The sequence below is a fragment of the Calonectris borealis genome, chromosome 5, assembly GCF_964195595.1.
Source record: "Calonectris borealis chromosome 5, bCalBor7.hap1.2, whole genome shotgun sequence".
Classification (NCBI taxonomy): Eukaryota; Metazoa; Chordata; class Aves; order Procellariiformes; family Procellariidae; genus Calonectris; species Calonectris borealis.
In genome coordinates this window covers 5759853-5778117 of record NC_134316.1, presented here as the reverse complement: position 1 = coordinate 5778117, position 18265 = coordinate 5759853, and the positions used below count along the sequence as shown (strand labels likewise).

The window sequence follows — 18265 nt, the reverse complement described above, 5'->3', positions numbered from 1 at the left end:
CTGCGCGCGGCGGCGGCCGCCCGGCGCAGGCCCATTTCCGGCGGGCGGAGGCGGCGCCGCGGCGGCTGCTGCTGCTGCCGGGGCGGCGGGACACAATGGGCGGCAGCGGCGGGGCGGCGGCGGGCCGCTGAGGAGCCCCGCCGCCCTCCCTGCGGCCATGGCTACCACGGCCGAGCTCTTCGAGGTGGGTACGGGCAGCGCCGGGGCTCCCTGTGGGCTTCCCCGGGCGGAGGGGGCCGCGCTGGGCCCGGGGGCGGGAGGCGGTGGCGGGACCGCCCGGCTTTCTGAGGGGATGCGGCGGCCTGCCCCTGCTGCGGCCGGGGCGCAGCCCCCCGGGCGAGCTCCTGCTCGGGCGGCGAGGCCGCGGGGAGGGAAACGGGCCCTCCCGCCCGGGGTGAGGGCGTGTGCGGGGGGCGAGCGGCGCAATGCCGGAACCTGAGGAAGCGGGGAGGGAGCGTGGGTGATGCCCCGGGAGGATGCAGTCCCTCACCGTCCCTCAGGCGAGGGCTTTCGATGCCTTTTACGCCGGGGCTTCCTTCCCCTGGGGCTCCTAGGTCTTTGCAGCAGATGGGGTCCTGCCTTCAGCAGGGTCACAGGCCATGCCAGGCCCGACCCAAGCAGAGAGCGTGACTCTTCTTCTCCCGAAGGCACACAGTCAGTTGACCCCAGCACCATGGCATCTCAGCACAGCTTCTACTTTTCTGAAATAAGGAAATAACTTTGCCCTCCCTTTAGCTGCTGTGGAACTGAGGCACAAGAAGGCAGATAGCTTGCCCACGGCTGTGCATGAGCAGGGTAGGAATATAGCAAGAGTCTGGCAAATTCTTCTCTCCTGGCCTGGACCACAGGCTCTCGTGATGTGACCTGTGATTAGCAGAAAGTGTTTGTCCCCACTTGCTAGTGCATGGGGATGTGGTATCGTCAGCAGGTATCTTGTATTTGCTCTCTGAGTCACTCAGGAGCCGGTTGTTCATTTGGTGTCTTAACACTGGGACACGCTTTGCCCAGCCTTCCTGTTTCTCTGGAAGATCCTTTGTGGTTCATATAAATGCATTGTGTGCACTTGTATTTATGAATCACTGTTATGACACATGAGTGTTATGACTCACATCTTTTGGCTTGCATGGTTTAAAAAAATAGGAAGACTAATACATATACCCTGTTCTAAGCAGCTAGATGCCAGGTTTTGTACCCTCTCTACACCTCTCTGGCTGCCCTAGGAGTCCATTGATTTCTCCATGTGAAGACAATGCGGTTCTGTTCTTTGTAGGATGTTGAATTTGAGATAACTTGGATGTGGAAAGAAAACTGTATGTTTTGGCTGCTTTGGGTCATGCAACAATTTGTTCCATTTTGCAATAGGAATAAAGATGAAATTGCAAAGTAGGTGAGACCTTTGCCTCGAAATAGGGCTTGAAATTATGTTTTCCAATATGGAAACCAGTATTTCTTTCTCTCCTGCTTTCGCTTCTCTTTCACTCCAAAGGCAAGAGAGGTTTTGTTGGCGTTCACTAAATTAATGTTGCCTACTATGTTAGTTTGAAGTCACTGCCATGAAGTGCTATGAAAACATATGCTTATTATGGGAGTAACCCTGAGCTGCGTACTGAGGGTAGTATTTGCCTCAACATTCGCATGAAAGTGTGTTTGAAAGTCATTTTCAGTATAGATATGTGACATTGTGTAGAAGGATCTGTGCTGAAAATGGACACAACATGGACTCAATTCTCCCTCATATAACTCGAAGCGTAATTTAACGATTACTTCTAAACTGGATTTTAATGTGGCTAGGTCCAGTTTAGTTTCATTTATACAGACCAGATCAAACCAGGTTATCATCCACTTCAGGCATATCTCTTATTAAATCAGGAGTATTGGCTGAATGGATAGGATCATGTTAATTCATCTAGAGCTAGAGGGAAGTTCAAAGCTGTGAAGAAATTGACTGTTGGGGCTCATCTGATAACAAGCAAAGGACTTGCAAATGACATTTGTAATAGCTGATTTTCAGCAATTTCTGCAGAACTGGGTAGGAGACTTAAAATAGGAATTAGGCTGTCAGGTAGCTATAGGTAACCCTATTATCAAGATAGCATTAAAAAGAGCAAATGTATATGGAAGATAAGATATACAAAGAAAACCAAAAAGTTTTGGATTTGCAGTAGAATGTGTGAAGTCATGTCTTAAAATGACACTGTTGAACTTCATTTATTCTTTATAAATCAAATAGATTATTTTTAGCACACCCTTTGTGAAAATGTGGAAGAAAAAGCTCGTTTTGTTTCTCTGTTGGTCAGTATTCTGCACATAATAATATCCCCTACGGTTACTATTTCTTAAGTAATAGAGAACAGGGTTTGTATGATAAAAAAACTGAAGGACAGGTCTCCTCTGTAAGTGTTCTTGAAAAACAGGTATTTTCCAGGTTATGCCCCTTTAAAATATTACCACACCTGCATATAGCAGTGATTCTGCCACCATTTAGATCTAACTAAACTAATTAACACTCCTTGCTGATGTGTGAAATTGTTAAAACAAAATGCAGGTTTATAATTTTTGCAGAATAGCAGATGTTGCAGAAGGAGAGAGGCAGACTGGGAGATGGGATGCGTTGTGGAAGAGGGGGACGCACGTGAGTGCCCGCGCTATGGGAAAGGCAGCGGAGGGGACCGGGCTGCTGCCGGTTCAGTTTGGCTGGTTGGGTGGTGCCGAGTTTGGGGTTAACCACAGCATTTGTTGCCATGGTGCCTGGCTAGTTTTTGGGATGCAGGGGAGGGAGCTGCAGGTACACATGCACTTGAGGGAGCTTTAGAGGAGTATAGAGGCATAATGGATAGAGCAAGATTGGCATTATAATTATTTTTTTGAGAGTCTAGGGCATGTATGTCAGATTTCCTTAGGAGAGGAGGCTTTGATGAGCTTGCAGAAAAATTCTGTAAATGTTGTTTTGCAAAAGAAAAAAAAAAAGAAAAAAAAAATTCAAGGTCATTATGTGTGTGTGTATGTGAATTATCTTTTAGTGCAAACATCTGAAGGAAAGGAGAAATGTAGGAAATATTATACACACACAGAGAGCATCAATAAACAGTGCACCCTTTATATAGGGTTCTTCCATAGTGCTGTGTGGTTCTTCCATAGCGCTGCATTGGTATCCTTGTAACTAGAGTGGTACTCCAGCTGAATTACGGGATCTTCAGAGGAAAGATTGTGGTTGTGATTTTCATATAAAGGAGAAGTGCCGCGAAGAGCCATAAGGTAATTAGGAAGCTGGAGGACTCCCCTGAAGGGAATGTTACTGTATTGAATGGCTCATTTCACCTATAATTAAAATTGCAAAATGTTCCCAAACATTTAGATGTAAAGATGACATAAGGAGAGAATTTACACTTGGTATGAAAACATTGCATTATAACTTTTGATGAGAAGGATTCACATAAAGGAAACTTAACGTTGTGTATCAGGAAGAACTGGGTTAAAGAGATGAGTGACTTGTACAGAAATTGTATGTAGTATCATCCAGTTATTTTTGAAGCTTAACCAGGAAGGCTGAGCAAAACACAGTTACTCTAGTCAGTCTTTGAATGAGGAGTTACTGGGTGATCTGTTGAAAGGGTGAAACTTCTGTCCTGTCTAGCAGGATTCAGCATGTTGCAAAGTATATTTAAAAAAAATTTATATTTCTGTTTAATAGCTGGGCCTGACTGGATAGGGCATAATGTGTTTTTGGGGAACAACAAACCTTGAACTGCCAATATTTGCTCTCCAACCCTTCTTTTTAGTTATTAAAATAATACTATGATGCTGTTTTTTCCCTCCCTATTACTTCTGACACGGTTTTAGACCTATTGATACAAGAACCAATTTGAGACCTGTGGAGGTCTGTTTATTTTTTATGATTTTTACTTTTTTTAAACCAAGCTTTATCAAAAGCAGTGGTGGCATGTTCACATGTTTCATTATCAGAAATGAGTTGTAGCAAATACCACTATTAACTAGAGCCACTCCTGGCTCTGTTCACAGTTTTAGAACCATTGCTGCATGTAATTTAAAAGCTTTCCATGAAATCCTGGTGGTTGTGAGAATACTTTGTTTACTGATCCTAGATGTGCTGATGTTAGCACCTAAACAGTGAAGCTAAAGTGATAAATACTAGTTTTTTAAAGGATAGGTGTTGGACTATGTTTTGAGTATTTAATATTAACTATGTGAAGAAATGTTTGAGCTGGCTTAAGTATTAGGCCAAATAAAATAGGAGCTCTTGGTTTTATAATGAGGTCTCTGCCTTCAGAAAACATTGTTGGGTGGGAAAAATAATCTTCACTGTTCTCCGTTGTGCAGTATTTTTATGGAAGATCCAGCAAATATTATGGGAAAAAACTTGTTTTTAGCATCACTCATGCCCTGTTTTTCCTTCTTGGGAAAGTCAAGTCCACCATCTGTTTTTATGCTTGCTTTGTTTTTTTTTTTTCCTTTTTATCTGCTTTGTTTCTGCAGCTACAGTTTGATGTTGCATAGTGTCAGTGGCAATCTCGCACTGTTTTTGCCACGGGGCAGTGCCTTGGTCAGTTCTTCTTGTGATGCCATGTTGTGAACTGCATCAGAGTTGAGCAACTGCAAAAAAACCTTACTTTGCCATGTAATTTTTTAGACAGATCAGTTCTCCTATCTGATTTGCTGCACAGCTGACAGCTGGGTCTCGTGATGTAATATCTCGAATCACTGTAGCTGCTGCACGGTTCAGACGCTTTGTAATGACAAGCCATAAGCTCACCTGGAAATAAGGACAGGTAATTTAGAGCCAACTCTTCACAGACCTGCAGCAAATTCTTTGCTAGTAGTCTGGCAATTTCTAGCCTAGATGTTCAAACCCACTATATTAAGAACAGTGTTCTCTATATTAAATACGTAAATGTAAGAGGTGATGGAGTAATTGTCAACACTGTACTTGCTCTTGATTGTAGTAAAGCTTCCAAACGCTTTCAAAATGATGTGTGAGCAGCTGCTTAAGGAACAACCTGCTGTGGCACATTGTAAGGAGTTTTTATTCTGTGGCTAGGAGCCTTTTGTGGCAGATGAATACATTGAACGCCTGGCATGGAGAACACCTGGAGGAGGTTCCAGAGGTGGAGAAGCTTTTGATCCGAAAAGGTAAAATAAAATTGCATAATGGTCAAAGTGAATGTATCTCTAATTGTACTGTTTTATTACACAAATAACAAAAAGCCTGTATGTAGTGTTGGTGTGTGTCCAAGGAGGTTTTCATTTGGGAGAATTGCTAGAATTTGTGACCATGAGCCAATTATTCAGAACCAATTATTCAGTAACAAGAGTAGGGAAAGTCACTTTCTGATTTAGACCTCTTTTGAGTGAAGGAGAATTGATGTTGTTTGTCCTTGTCAGACATGAATGTTCCAAAGCACTAGAGTTGCCGGATTAAAGCATAATATGAGGCTTCACTGCTATGATAGTTAAGTCAATTTAATGAGTTTCTTGCTAGTTTAGCTCCCTGAGCTGGCTTCTTGTAAGACCCGTTAGTTTACAGTCCTGGTGCAAATAAAGGGCACAAACTGGTAGGATGGGAAGAAAGGCAGGAACATGGCAATGTTGACTTAGATTGTTTTAAACTGAATTTGTGTGAATTTGTGTTGTCTGAATCAAATGAACAGCTTGTTGCTGCTGAATGGAGATGGGCTTGTGCCCCTCTTCCTTGCTCTTAGCTGCACACTGTGATGGCTCATCTTGAGCTAGCTCTAGGCACGTGATCTCATGATAAGCTAATCTAACTCACTGAAATGTCAGAAAACTAACCTGACAAGAAAAAGAAATCAGCTTTTTTTCTAGTTGGGTTAGCAATTTGGGGGGACTGGAAGAGCCTGGGAGCAGGTGCAAAGGGAGGAGGTTATGTGTCTGTCAGCGGGTGGTGAGAAGGACTGTGGGTGTGGAAAGGAGCAAGGCTAGGGTAGGGGAAGTGGGGAAGGGGGAGGTAGTGCAGGACCTTCTTTTGGTCGTGGTGAGCTGGCTTGGCTCTGTTGAGAAACCTTACCCTCAGAAGCCAGCTTTCTGGTTGCTGGGCAGCATTGGGTGGTGCATCGGTAACTCAGATGCACAGTTTTATACAGCAGTGTTCGACATCTAAGCTTCTGTACTCCAAACCTCTGGATCTTCTTTTGTTTTGAAAAGAGTGACTGTTTCAAATATGCTACTTTTTAGCTTTTGTACTAGTATTAGTATTCTTTCTGGAGATGTAATTAACTTAAGTGTTTTTATTTTTCACATGATTATAACTTGGGAGATGAGCTTGACCTTCTTCCTGCTATGGTTATTGGAACACTGTTGAGCTAGCAGGCTCCACAAAAAGTTTAGCTACCTGAATGTTAATTTAGATTATCGTGATAAGAATTCAAAAGTGCAATAGCTGTTCCTTAGTGACTTCTCGCCTACAGGATCTTATTCTAGACTGAGATTGTTTCTAGTAACCTGAGCTAGAACTCTTTAAGAAGTTTAGGAATTACTGACTTCATAGACAAGCAGTTGTTACCCGAAAGCAGATACAAAAAGCCTCATTAGTATGGTCAAAGCAGTCTGGAGCAGTCTGGCTCTTTGGAGCTATGAGAAGAGGAAGGATATTGTTGGGAGTTCTAGCAAGATGCTTGAACCCTTGACATTCAGTCTGGGGCCTATATCCTATGCAGAGCTTTACAAGCGAGTTAAATGGGAAGAAGCCTGGAAATACACAACATTACTTCCTGTAGCTCTTTCCCCACAGTTGTGCCTAGTATATACTTTAGGGTAGTTAATGATTTGTACCAATACCAACTCAATTTAACCCATCTTCTATATTTCTACTGGTTTGCTTGTGTTAAATTCTGTGAAGCGCTTTCATATTTTTCAGGACAAGTGGGAGAATCCTGCAACAGTAAATATTTTTCTTGTGGGATCTTCTAGTATTGGGCAGGGAGCCAAAATTAATATCAAAAAGAAACAGACCTTTTGATGTATGTTTTTTCTTTTCTGTTTTTAGATGATGATGCTTTTGTTTGGTATAAAGAGTGTTGGATTCTTTATTTCTATTCTGAGAAACCTGACCAGCAGCTACCTCTTCTACTTGAGGATTCTTTCCTCTCTCACTATATTGAATACTTTTGCTGAATAAATGCTGAGTTGGCACAATACCTGTTTAAAAACAAACCCCAAACTGAACTGAATCAGCTTGTTAAAATGAATAGAAACTATTTGCACTTCTGTAGGCTTTTGTTTGAAAGTATGCTTTGTGTCACTTCCTATCATTTAAATTTTATTTTAAAAATACTTCTGTAAACTTAAGTCCGTTCCTTGTGGTTTTCTGTGGAATCTAATGCAACATGCTTACTCTTGGGCTTCTGGCAAGCAGGAAGTGGAGGAAAGAAGTTATAAACATCTGTCCCAATCCAGTTTTCTTTAATAAGTCGTGCCTTTATGTCACTTACTGTTGTAAAGCTATCACTTGAAATAGGTTTTTAGACCAATACAATGAGCAAAAAGGCAGTTCACATGCTCCAAGCAGCAGGGTAAAGGCCAGTCATTTTAGCAGCAGAAGTGAAAACTGAAAATTCGGTGACCCTCCATGCAACTAAAGAGAATCACATTAGTATCATTTAGGTGTTGTTTGGAGAAAGCTCTAGATGTTGGCCAAGAGAGGTACTGTAAGTTGTTACTGGGAAGAAGTCATGTGAGGGTAGAGTAATATGTTCTCCTTTTCCCTTCTGGTTGCTGAGAGTCTCTAGCCTGTGCATGGGGAGCCAGGAGAGGAACAGTGTGCTCATTCTGCCTTTCAGCAGCGCTGCAGGTTGGAAGGGCTTCACTTTCACAGTATACCTTCTGAACAGAGTATATGTGAAAATGCAGATTCCTGAGTAATCTTGAAGTCGCTCCCTGGAAGGGATTCCCGTTTCTTTTCCTCTTCTGCTTTGACATTAAACCTGGACAGCAGATTTCTCAAATCTTTCATATGTTTTCAGTTATTGGCATGAGTTTTGTGGCTATCTGGGAATAATCCATTCCCTGAGCATCAATGACTGGGATGTTTAGAAAAGCATAAGCTGAAAAGGTGACTGGAATGGGACAGAATGGACAAAAACAGGAATGAGAAAGGGAGAGACATTGAGAATGGAATGAAAAAGAATAGAGGAAATTTAAGAATGCGTTCAGATGTACTATGTTTGGGAAGAGTAAAATGTGAGTCTGAAAGAAAAATCAAGGTGATGGGAAAGGGCAGGAAAAAAAACACCTTAAAATGGTATATGTTATAGGAAGAAAAGAAGTGAAGTCAGGAAGCAACATGGTTATAACTAAGACAACATTATGAGACTATATGATTGTATTCATTGCCTGTTAATAGGATGCTGATTTACAAATTTACAGTAACATGTAGAATACAGTAGAAAATAGTTTCCTGTTATAGCCCTTGCATTGGAGGGATGTAGTGGCCTAAGCTGTCCTTGTCCGTATGAGACTTATGTAGGGAAGATGGGGATATAGGGATTTTTGTACCTGTAGCAGAGCCATGTTCTTGAGTGATTGGTGCCTGGGTATTCCCCTCTCCCCTGGCCTGCCTTTTATGTGATCCCATAGTTTTTATGTAGGCATAGAGTTCTACACAACTAGGGTGCTTAGTTTAAAACAAAATAGCATTTGTAAGTTAGGCATGATTATATCAGCCTTGTAGGCAAGTTCTTTCCTTTGAGGTTTTTTGTCTGCAGAAGACAATGTCTTTCAAACTAAAGTCTGCTTTCCTGTATTTTATTTTAAATCAGATTATTGGAAGAATTTGTAAATCATATCCAAGAATTACAGGTAATGGATGAAAGGATTCAGAGAAAGGTGGAGAAACTAGAACAGCAATGCCAGAAGGAAGCAAAGGAATTTGCCAAGAAAGTACAGGAGCTGCAGAAAAGCAACCAGGTAAAATCTAAAGAGTATAGTCAGCGCTAAGCTGTGGAAGTTTTAAAAGCATCGCATGTTCTATTAACATTTCTTGGTACAGCGTGCTACTATTTGAGATAAGAATAGAGGGTTTGATGGAAAACAATTTCCCCTGTCAAAGGGGGCTTATCTGCATGTTCCGTTAATTGAGTGTTAGCTATTCTGAAAGTAGCGAGTCTTCACAATAGTTTAAAGGAAGACACTAAACTTTAAGCAGTTGTGTATACTTAATTAGCGGTTCCAAGTAGCTCTGTAGTTCTGAGATACAGCACCTGGAGAGCTGATGCTTGCATTCACTATGCTTCTTACTGAAGTAAATCTAGTGTTTCCTAAAGTACCGTAAATGGAAATCATGAGTTTTGTGTCCGTGTCTATGTTCTCCCAGGTTGCCTTCCAACATTTCCAAGAACTAGATGAGCACATCAGCTATGTAGCAACTAAGGTCTGTCACCTTGGCGACCAACTGGAGGGGGTAAACACGCCACGGCAGCGGGCTGTGGAGGCTCAGAAGCTGATGAAATACTTTAATGAGTTTCTGGATGGAGAGCTGAAGTCTGATGTTTTTACAAACTCTGAAAAGGTAAGAGCTGTCAGCGGGATGAAAGCAGTTCAAAGCAATAAGCAGTACTGCCCTAATTACAAGCTGCTACCATGACTTACCATGGTCAGACTTCAAACCAGTGAGTGACTGACTTGTTAAAGTTTCATTGTTCTGAAATGTAAATTAACAACACTAGGCTGCAGATTGCTGATAAAGCATTTGTATTCAGTGATGCTTAATGTGGCAATGTTGGCATTTTTCATTTTATGAAATTATCAGAGATTTGAGAAATGCTGGGAGGGCAACTTTAGAGTGCATACAATATCTGCCTTTTTCCTTTGAACCCCTTGCCTCAGATCCACCCTGTAATGCAGAACGTTTCTGAATACAACTTCTTTGTGAAGCTTTACTCTGTTGGGTCAGTCCACTGGCCTTGGATACCTTTTTGTCACAGCATGCCTTTGGGCTTTGTATAGTCCTGTGGTTATGTCTCCACCCTCTGAATTTAGAGGAACCGGGCAGGAAAACTTCAAAGACATGTTAAAGCATTTTGTTTTTCTTATGCTTCAAGAGTATGTTCATGAAGCAAATATAATCTGAATGGTGTGGCTAATAGAAATAAATTGAAGGAAGAGTGTCAGCAAAAGGGCACATATTAAATTTCCCTATGCAACTTGAAAGATAAGTAAAGTTGTTGGTTTGGGGGTTTTTTTGAGGTGTGTCCTGAAGAATCTTCCCGCTCTCCTTAAATTATGTGCAGTGGTATGATTGTAGTCAGGAAAAAATTACAGTATGTGGGAACAGCAAAAACTTGGTTTGCACATTCAGCAAAAAAATATGTGCTTGAAATGCAGCTCATAAAGGGCCCGAGAGCAGGTTAATAGTCATCCCTTCTCTACTGAGCTGAAGGTATCGCTCAGGTAAATGAAAAACTAATCATTTCATATAGTTGTATTCCCAGAAAGTCAGTTGCAAAGTTGCAGACTTTCAATTCATGATCTGTGGATATATGGTAATTACCAGTTGATAGTTTGCCCTAATCAAAGAGGGAGCACATAAAAACTTCTCTGAATTCCTAGGAAAACAGAAAGGTTTCAGCATAACAAAAGTTCTTCTATGGACAGCCTTTTCCAGATCTGCATAAGTTTTTCTTTTTTTTTTTTCCTAAGTAGAAATAAAACATGCGTTTTAAAAATATTTAATGGCAACATAGTAAATAACAAAGCATGAGTTAAAGAGAATTATATGTTGTCTGCTGAAAAGTCTCATATAGAATTCAACCTTCACTTTACTTATAACTTAAAGTTTTGTAATACTTTCTGTTGGAGGATATGAAAAAACTGGTAGATAAGTAGGGTAAACCTGGAAATTGTTATACAAATTAATCTTTATACATCCTGAATAATAATAAGATATTCAGCAAATCTGGAGGAAGACAAATGTAGTAAAGGCCAGAAGTCTTCTGCAGAGGAAGTGTGTGGGAACACAAACAAGATTTTCTGGATACAAGTTATCTTACTGAGACTAATTTCAGTCAAGGTGGGTTAGTACGGTTCTGTAACTTTTTGCCTCCTAGTTTAAATTGTAAGTAGAAGTAGTGTTTATAAAAGAACCTGCCTAGACATGTGCTATCACATCTTAATGCACCTTTGAACTAAAAATAGTTTTAAAGTATGAGATAATAACAAATATTCTTAAATGTAAAACCTTAATGCTTTGCCAGTGTCTTCTGATCTTCGAACTGATGTGGGTTTTAGATAGTGTTTTGGAGGATGTTATGATTTTTTGTACTATGCCATCCCTCACAAGTGTGGGTTTTTCTTTGAGACATTGAGGGCAGGGAATACTGTGAAAGGAGAGGCAAGAAAAGAATTATAATGCAGTTATTTCCTAGGGAATTCATATTTTTCTCAGTAGCGTCAGTTCTTAATCTGTTGGATTCCTTTTTTTTTTCCCTACACTCAAGCTGTTGCTTCCCACATTACTGTCTCCTAGCTGTACTATGCAATTTTTAACTTACTGTCTCTCTGAAGGTTTTTCTTTGCTGTCTTGTCCCATGTTGTATCGTGTGTCTTCATCCTCCGAATCCTCACAATTTCCCTTGCACTGCCAGCTAACCAGTCCCTCTCCTGTTCTGAAGAGTCTTGAAGTGAGCAAATCACTTCAGTTAAAACAATTAAACTATCAAAATGATCTAGCAGCTCACTTGTTTATCATGCAGTGGCATTTTCCTGTGTTTAATGTGTTTACTGTTATTCTTACATCCTTTTCTTCATTTACGTTCTGTACTCAACATTATTCCATTATGCCTTTTAACTTGTTCATAAAAATATTTTGTGTTAAAATTTTTTCTTGCCATTATTTGTCCATGATTTTTCGGACTGTTTTTTTTTCTAGATATGTTATAGCCTTTAAAATTGTATTTTACAGAATCTATATTTATTTTGATTTAATAGTTTACAGAAGCCTGATTCAATTAAAAATTAGATATGTCCAGATTTAAGCAGAAGCCATGGAGAATTGATTTGTCATGGCTTCTGTTGTTCAGTAGAAAAGGCCCTGAATTCAATAAAATCTAGGTTAGTTAACAGCTATTGTATGAAGAGGAGACAAAGAAAATGTTGCGTTTGTTTGTGGGTTGGCTTGTTGTTTTTCTTTCTCTTTTTTTTTTTTTTTTGTAACATTGGTGACTAACTGCTACTATATAGACTATTCTAATGACATCAGTATTGATCACAATTGTTACTTAGGTATTAAGGTAGCTGTAAGCTAATAGAAATAACTGCTGTTTCATTGGATTTATTTGAGGAGCGTAGCTGCTTTTGACTGAAGAGGCTATTGTAAGCTGACAGTTCAAAACATAAGCTGCTCTTAATAAGCAGAATGGATATACTTTATGAGAGCCCCTATTTTTTCTGAACAACCGACCTAGTGTAATGCCTGTGCTCTGTATTCTTACCTGTGTGTCTTGTTCTATTCTTGAGAAGTTTTAATCCCAACCTGCTCTAAGTGGTGGGAGAATAGGATTTCATTACTTCCTTTCCTCTCACTCCAGTTCCCTGGAACATGACTAACAGGAAGAACAAGATAAACTGCATGTTCTCCATGTTCTCCATTGTGTCAACTTATAAAGGTTTTGCTTGAATGTAGTAGCTGGAGCTCTCGTTGCCCCCTTCAAGGTGCCTTCCAGTCACCAAGACAGCATAATAAAGCCTGTAAAACCATCCCAGAGCTGTGTCCGGTTTGGCCAGTCAACACACTGTGCTTAAATCCACTGAACCTCAGTTGCAACCAGCTGCGTTCCCCACATTTTCACATTGGTGTTTTCTATAGTTTTAGTGAAACAGTCACTAAGCGCTAACTAGGTGCACTTCCCATGCTGATAGATCGTGGAAGAATAAATGGTAAAAGGTTGTGCTGTCCAGGACAGAGCAGAAATTTGCTGCGCTAACTTTATTTATTAGCTTTTGTATTCATGCGACTATTCGTATGCATGATTAACTAACTTTCATCCTGATCTTTGCTTTGGACCTCAGAGTTTATAATTTCTAATACAGCTTTCATTTCTCCTTCCCTGGGAGAATGTGAGGTACTCCAACTATGCTCTGCTTTGATCCCCTTTTTCCCCTTCCTCCCTTCTCCATGCCAAGTGTTGTCATGGCTTTTTTGGAGACAGCTATACAGCTAATTTCATCAATTGCAAAGAATTCCCCAGTGCTCTTCCTGACATGTCTGAAAGGGTTGCTAGCCATTTCACTTCTGAGTTCAACAGAGATCTCTTCCGGTTGGGTGTGATTCAGTAAGACTTTTATCCTAATCCCTTGTAAAGTGTAATGTTCAGCCGGGTCTATGTTACAGCTATATATTTTATTCCCAAATGGAAGGGTACAAGTTTTCGTGAGATTGCTCTAGCCACATTCTGATCTAATCAGCCCTGAGGAATCTTTGGCCTGCAAGCCATATAGCTATGTTGGCATAGTGCAGTGATGAGCTATTTGTCCAGGTAGCTTAAACACCTACACAGACATGCCCAATGTGAACATATAATAAAAGACTTTTTATCATGTTTTGACCTATATAATTTTATGTTAAAAAAAATACCTTAAGTGTCATAAAAGTACATACAGGAACTTTAAGGGGGTGATCTCTTCCACGGGTATATCAACTCAACCACCTTTAGAAATGGGAACTACATGTATGAAAATTGGACAGTGGAGGGGGAGGAAAGGAATAGCCCACAATCGGACCTTCTTTAATAATTCTGTCATGTTTTACTCTTAACAGATTAAAGAGGCAGCTGATATTATTCAGAAACTGCATTTGATTGCACAGGAACTGCCTTTTGACAGGTAAAATTCCATCTGAATATCTTTTTAAAAAAAAAAAATCTTCACATAGCTATAATTTTCTGATGCTTCCCTTGTCTACTTTTTTGGTGCTTTACTTTGTGATTTATGTAGCTTTTGAGATGGATTGTGTGCTTATTTCTCTCTCCTCTATTCTCAAATTTGTGTTCACACGCTCATGTTGTAGGATCATCTTCACATACACATCCTAAACTGCTTAACAGACTTTTAATGGGATAATTTTGCTGTGCTGACTTAATGCTAGATTTGAATTAGATGCTTGTAGGTTTTTATGGATATAAAGTGTGTAACTTTTCTGTCATCTTTGTGTTACGTGTTTTCATTTTTAACTAGAGTGCCTGTTCCTCATGATCTAGGATGTCTGTGATTTCTCTTACGATGTGGATTTGAATTTAATCATGGTATTTTTGTTGTTAACAGGTTTTCTGAAGTAAAATCAAAGATAGCAAGTAAGTTATCTATCCAGTTCAATCCATATTCCTATATGTGGATTGTTAAAGATGATTAAAGAAGTGCAATACTGTCAGTATTACAGCTTTTGCCAGTGCTTGTATTACATAGCCTGATGGATTTTTGTTGTTATCCCCTTTCCTTTTCAGGTAAGTACCACGACTTAGAGTGCCAGCTAATTCAAGAGTTTACCAGTGCACAGCGGAGAGGCGAAATCTCCAGAATGAGAGAAGTAGCAGCAGTTTTGCTTCATTTTAAGGTAAAAACTGAGAGTTTTAATTTAAATCCATCAATAAAATAACCCACGATACAATAAGCGCCTCTTTTAAGTGAACATATTTGCATGGGCTCAACTACCATATCAGATAACACGTATAACTTTAAAAATACTGAGATGTTCCATCTGAAATCAAATGCAGGGGAATAAAAGATACAGATGATGGGGGATTGGAGGCAGTGTTAGTAGAGACCATTCTGAGATAATCTTTTCTTATGTGTGTGAACTGACTTTCATGCTTGAGAAAGTGTGTTGAAACCTGTGGTGTATATCACCATGTAGAGTGGTGATAAGTGACGTTACCTTAGGTTTGTGACAAAAATGGGTTTGAAAGAGTCTACACTTTCGATGAATCTATTTTTTTTTTGCAATAACTTTTTCACAGCGGTTGTATTTCCTTGATTTCATTCTATACTGAAAGCATGGAGAACCTGCTTTAACATTGAGTTGTTTTGCTCCTTCCCAATAGGGCTATTCCCATTGCGTTGATGTGTACATAAAACAGTGTCAAGAGGTAATGCATTTTGTTTTACATGTATCTCTTTGGGTGTTGATTTATTTAGTCGTATAGGTTGTTGTAAATATATTATGAAATGTGCTTCTAAAATCCTAGGGTGCATTCCTGAGGAATGACGTCTTTGAAGATGCAGCCATTCTCTGCCAGCGAGTGAATAAGCAAGTTGGAGAAGTCTTTAGCAATCCAGAGACCGTGCTAGCCAAACTCATTCAAAATATCTTTGAAGTTAAACTTCAGGTATTTCAGATTTTAACATGCTGAAGTTCATTGAGGAAACTTTTCATCCAAAAATATTGTATCTAGTAATAACAATTAATGAGAATTTACAATATTTGTAACCTTGTATAAGAATGTAGAATCACAGCTGATTGCTCTGTAACAATTCAGACAGATAATCAAGCCTATATCAAATAAAGCTGCTTGTACTCTGAATACAGTGCAACTGAAAATACTCAAATTCAATATGTAAAATTATAAGGGAATCGGTGGGTTCATAGACTTCATACACATATTTGACTTCTTCTGTATGCCTCCTACCAAGAACATGTCAGGAAAAGAAGTTTCACATTTAATAAATATCTTTAATCTGTTCATTCTTGGAATTGGGTTTCCTGTGTGAGGTTAGCATTGAATAAGCGAAAATAACTTATGTTATTCACTTATGTGAATACTGTCTTGCAGCTAATGCAATATTTATATGAAAATTTGGAATAGTTGAAAATACTAAGTTTTCCATCCTGTGTATACACTCACTTAAGTGTGTAAAGTCAACAACGTGATTATTCGTTGCAAAAAGCAATTTCCCTGTAGTTGTTATTCTCATGATGGTGTAGAGATTGAGCTTGTCTTTCAACTCCAAATTTGTGTGTCAGTTTTGACTCATTTTATGGTAAATAATATTTTTATCCAAATATACAATGACAAGAAGGCTCTAAGCTTGTATCTGCTTTGTGTATGTATTATGATAAGCAAATATGTAAGCATCTCCTGTGCAGAAAAGACCCTAGGGCCTCCAGTGCTTTTGATGCTTGAAAAGAGGGGATTTTGTGTTTGTTGGTCAAGCATGTTTTCAAAGCAATCTGTCTTTTGTCTTTGCTTCACACACTACTGCTTTGTATTATTAAATGATTTTCTTCTAAAAGATGTGCTTAACTCTATCTGTAGATAATGCAGGATCTGTAAATTAGAGATTTAAAACCCAAAGAATATATGAATTACCTTAAGTAAGATGTACACTTTTCAGTAAACTACGTATAATCTAGCAAGGAGTGAGTAGGACCTATGGCTGATGGTTATTCTTCTAACAGATGTACCCAAATTTTACAGAGTTATGTAAAGGACCAGCTAGAAGAACACAGGAAATCAGATGCAGAACAGTATCTTAAGAATCTCTATGATCTATATACAAGGTATTTATGATGATGAAATTACTGTTGTAGATATTCTCTTGTAAGAGATTGATTTATTATTATCAAGATGTAGGACGCCAAAAATGTAAACTTCTCATAAAAATAGGAAAATTTTTGTGGCCTTTACAACCTTTGTGGCCTTTTGTTAACCTTTACAACGATTGCTTTCCTAAAGAAAATTTAAAATTGCCATTATTATTTTTAATGGGAAGTATTTAGCATAGTGATCTTTGAGAGTAATTTTAAAACTGTGCAAAAGCCAGTCCTCCACATCTCACTGGCGACTTATTTGATTGCAGTTGTACTGTATGTAATTAAACATGAATTATGCGAAATTCTTTACTTAAATGTAAAGCTGCTAGAAGTCTTAATCGCAATCAGGATTCCGTTGTGCTATGTACTTTACAAACATGTAATGCTGTAATTCATACAAATTCAACCTTTTCCTCCTCTCCTCTTCTTTGTTTCTTTTGCATAAAGAACTACTAATCTGTCAAGCAAATTGATGGAATTTAACTTGGGTACTGATAAGCAGACTTTCTTGTCTAAGCTTATCAAATCCATTTTCATTTCCTACTTGGAGAATTACATTGAGGTGGAAATTGGTTATTTGAAAAGTAGGAGTGCTATGATTCTGCAACGCTATTATGATTCCAAAAACCACCAGAAGAGGTCCATTGGCACTGGAGGGTAAGTTTCTTCTGTGAAGTTTTGTAGTTTTAAAATGGAAGGGAGGGTTAAGGGGAGAAGCGTAGTATTTGCCATGTCAGATGTACAGTGATGAACTGCGAAAGAGCAGGCTTCTAAAATGACCTACAGCTTTTTATAATTTGCTATCACTTTATGTTAACTTCTGCTAAAAAGTGTGTTGCTCTCAGTACACGTGAAAGGTGATGCATGGTATTTATACGCTCATGGGAAATGAAAAATACCAGTTAAACCTATGTTTCAACTTAGGATCCAGATCCACAAAAGGACTGAAGCAAAATTAAGGTACCTAAAGCATGTATATGTGTGTATCTAAAAGCATACATTTTTTTTCACCTGCCCAGGTCTTGTGGTCCCCTCCCAAGACCTAGGAAGGGGAAAAGACCATAGCAATGTCAGTGAGAAAGCTCTTAATGAGCCCAGAAGATGCAATGGACTTAGAGAAAGGTAAAACAAGACTTCATTATCCTCAGGGTAGAGAAACTCTAATAAAGGAGTAGTGAGAAGTGGGAAAGGAAGAATTAGAACTTGTGTGAAGCAGAGGTGATAAGACTACTGCACCTTTCAAAGAGCTACTGGGTTCAGTGTGTCAGGAATGAAAAGTGATTTGGAGAGAACAGCAGCAGCAAAGTAATTAAATGAATTAGGAAACAAGGATGAAAATTTAATTTTCTTGGGGAAAATTAAATTGATTGTAGTGACTGACTTTATGGGTTGTTTTATGCATGGTAATGTGTTGGAGCATGCTTGACTAAATCAGGACTGCTGAGATAGTGGATGAGGATGAGAGGACTTGTGGGCGTGGATGAGAGAGTTCTCATTAGTGTTTTGAAAGTACAATGGGACAGAATGTATGGAGGCTAAACTTTGTCCACAGAGCATAAGTGCCATAGGATTCAATTGAAATTACTCTTATTCCGCAATGGGGAATAGCTGCTCCCATGGTGTGAACGTGCCATGAATAGAACACAGTTGACCATGGGATCAGAGGTGGTAGTTTTGCATTTACTGGCATTTTTTTTTAAGCTTGCAAAA

At 39.3% G+C, this 18265-nt stretch overlaps 1 protein-coding gene across 3 annotated transcripts in view; it reads left to right on the top strand.

Annotated features, from left to right (window-relative positions):
* The first annotated feature begins 30 nt into the window (after positions 1-30).
* Positions 31-18265, top strand: part of EXOC5 (exocyst complex component 5) — a 29438-nt gene continuing 11203 nt past the window's right edge. The window contains exons 1-11 of one of the 3 annotated variants that reach the window (XM_075150804.1): positions 31-184; positions 5057-5148; positions 8793-8940; positions 9347-9541; positions 13787-13851; positions 14290-14318; positions 14469-14578; positions 15066-15110; positions 15210-15350; positions 16440-16522; positions 17003-17212. In XM_075150804.1, the coding sequence (XP_075006905.1) occupies positions 158-184; positions 5057-5148; positions 8793-8940; positions 9347-9541; positions 13787-13851; positions 14290-14318; positions 14469-14578; positions 15066-15110; positions 15210-15350; positions 16440-16522; positions 17003-17212 (1145 nt within the window). In that variant the 5' untranslated portion in view covers positions 31-157. Of the gene's footprint in view, positions 185-4684; positions 4788-5056; positions 5149-8792; positions 8941-9346; positions 9542-13786; positions 13852-14289; positions 14319-14468; positions 14579-15065; positions 15111-15209; positions 15351-16439; positions 16523-17002; positions 17213-18265 lie in introns of those variants that run through there. The other 2 variants (XM_075150805.1, XM_075150807.1) reach the window with 2 other exon arrangements.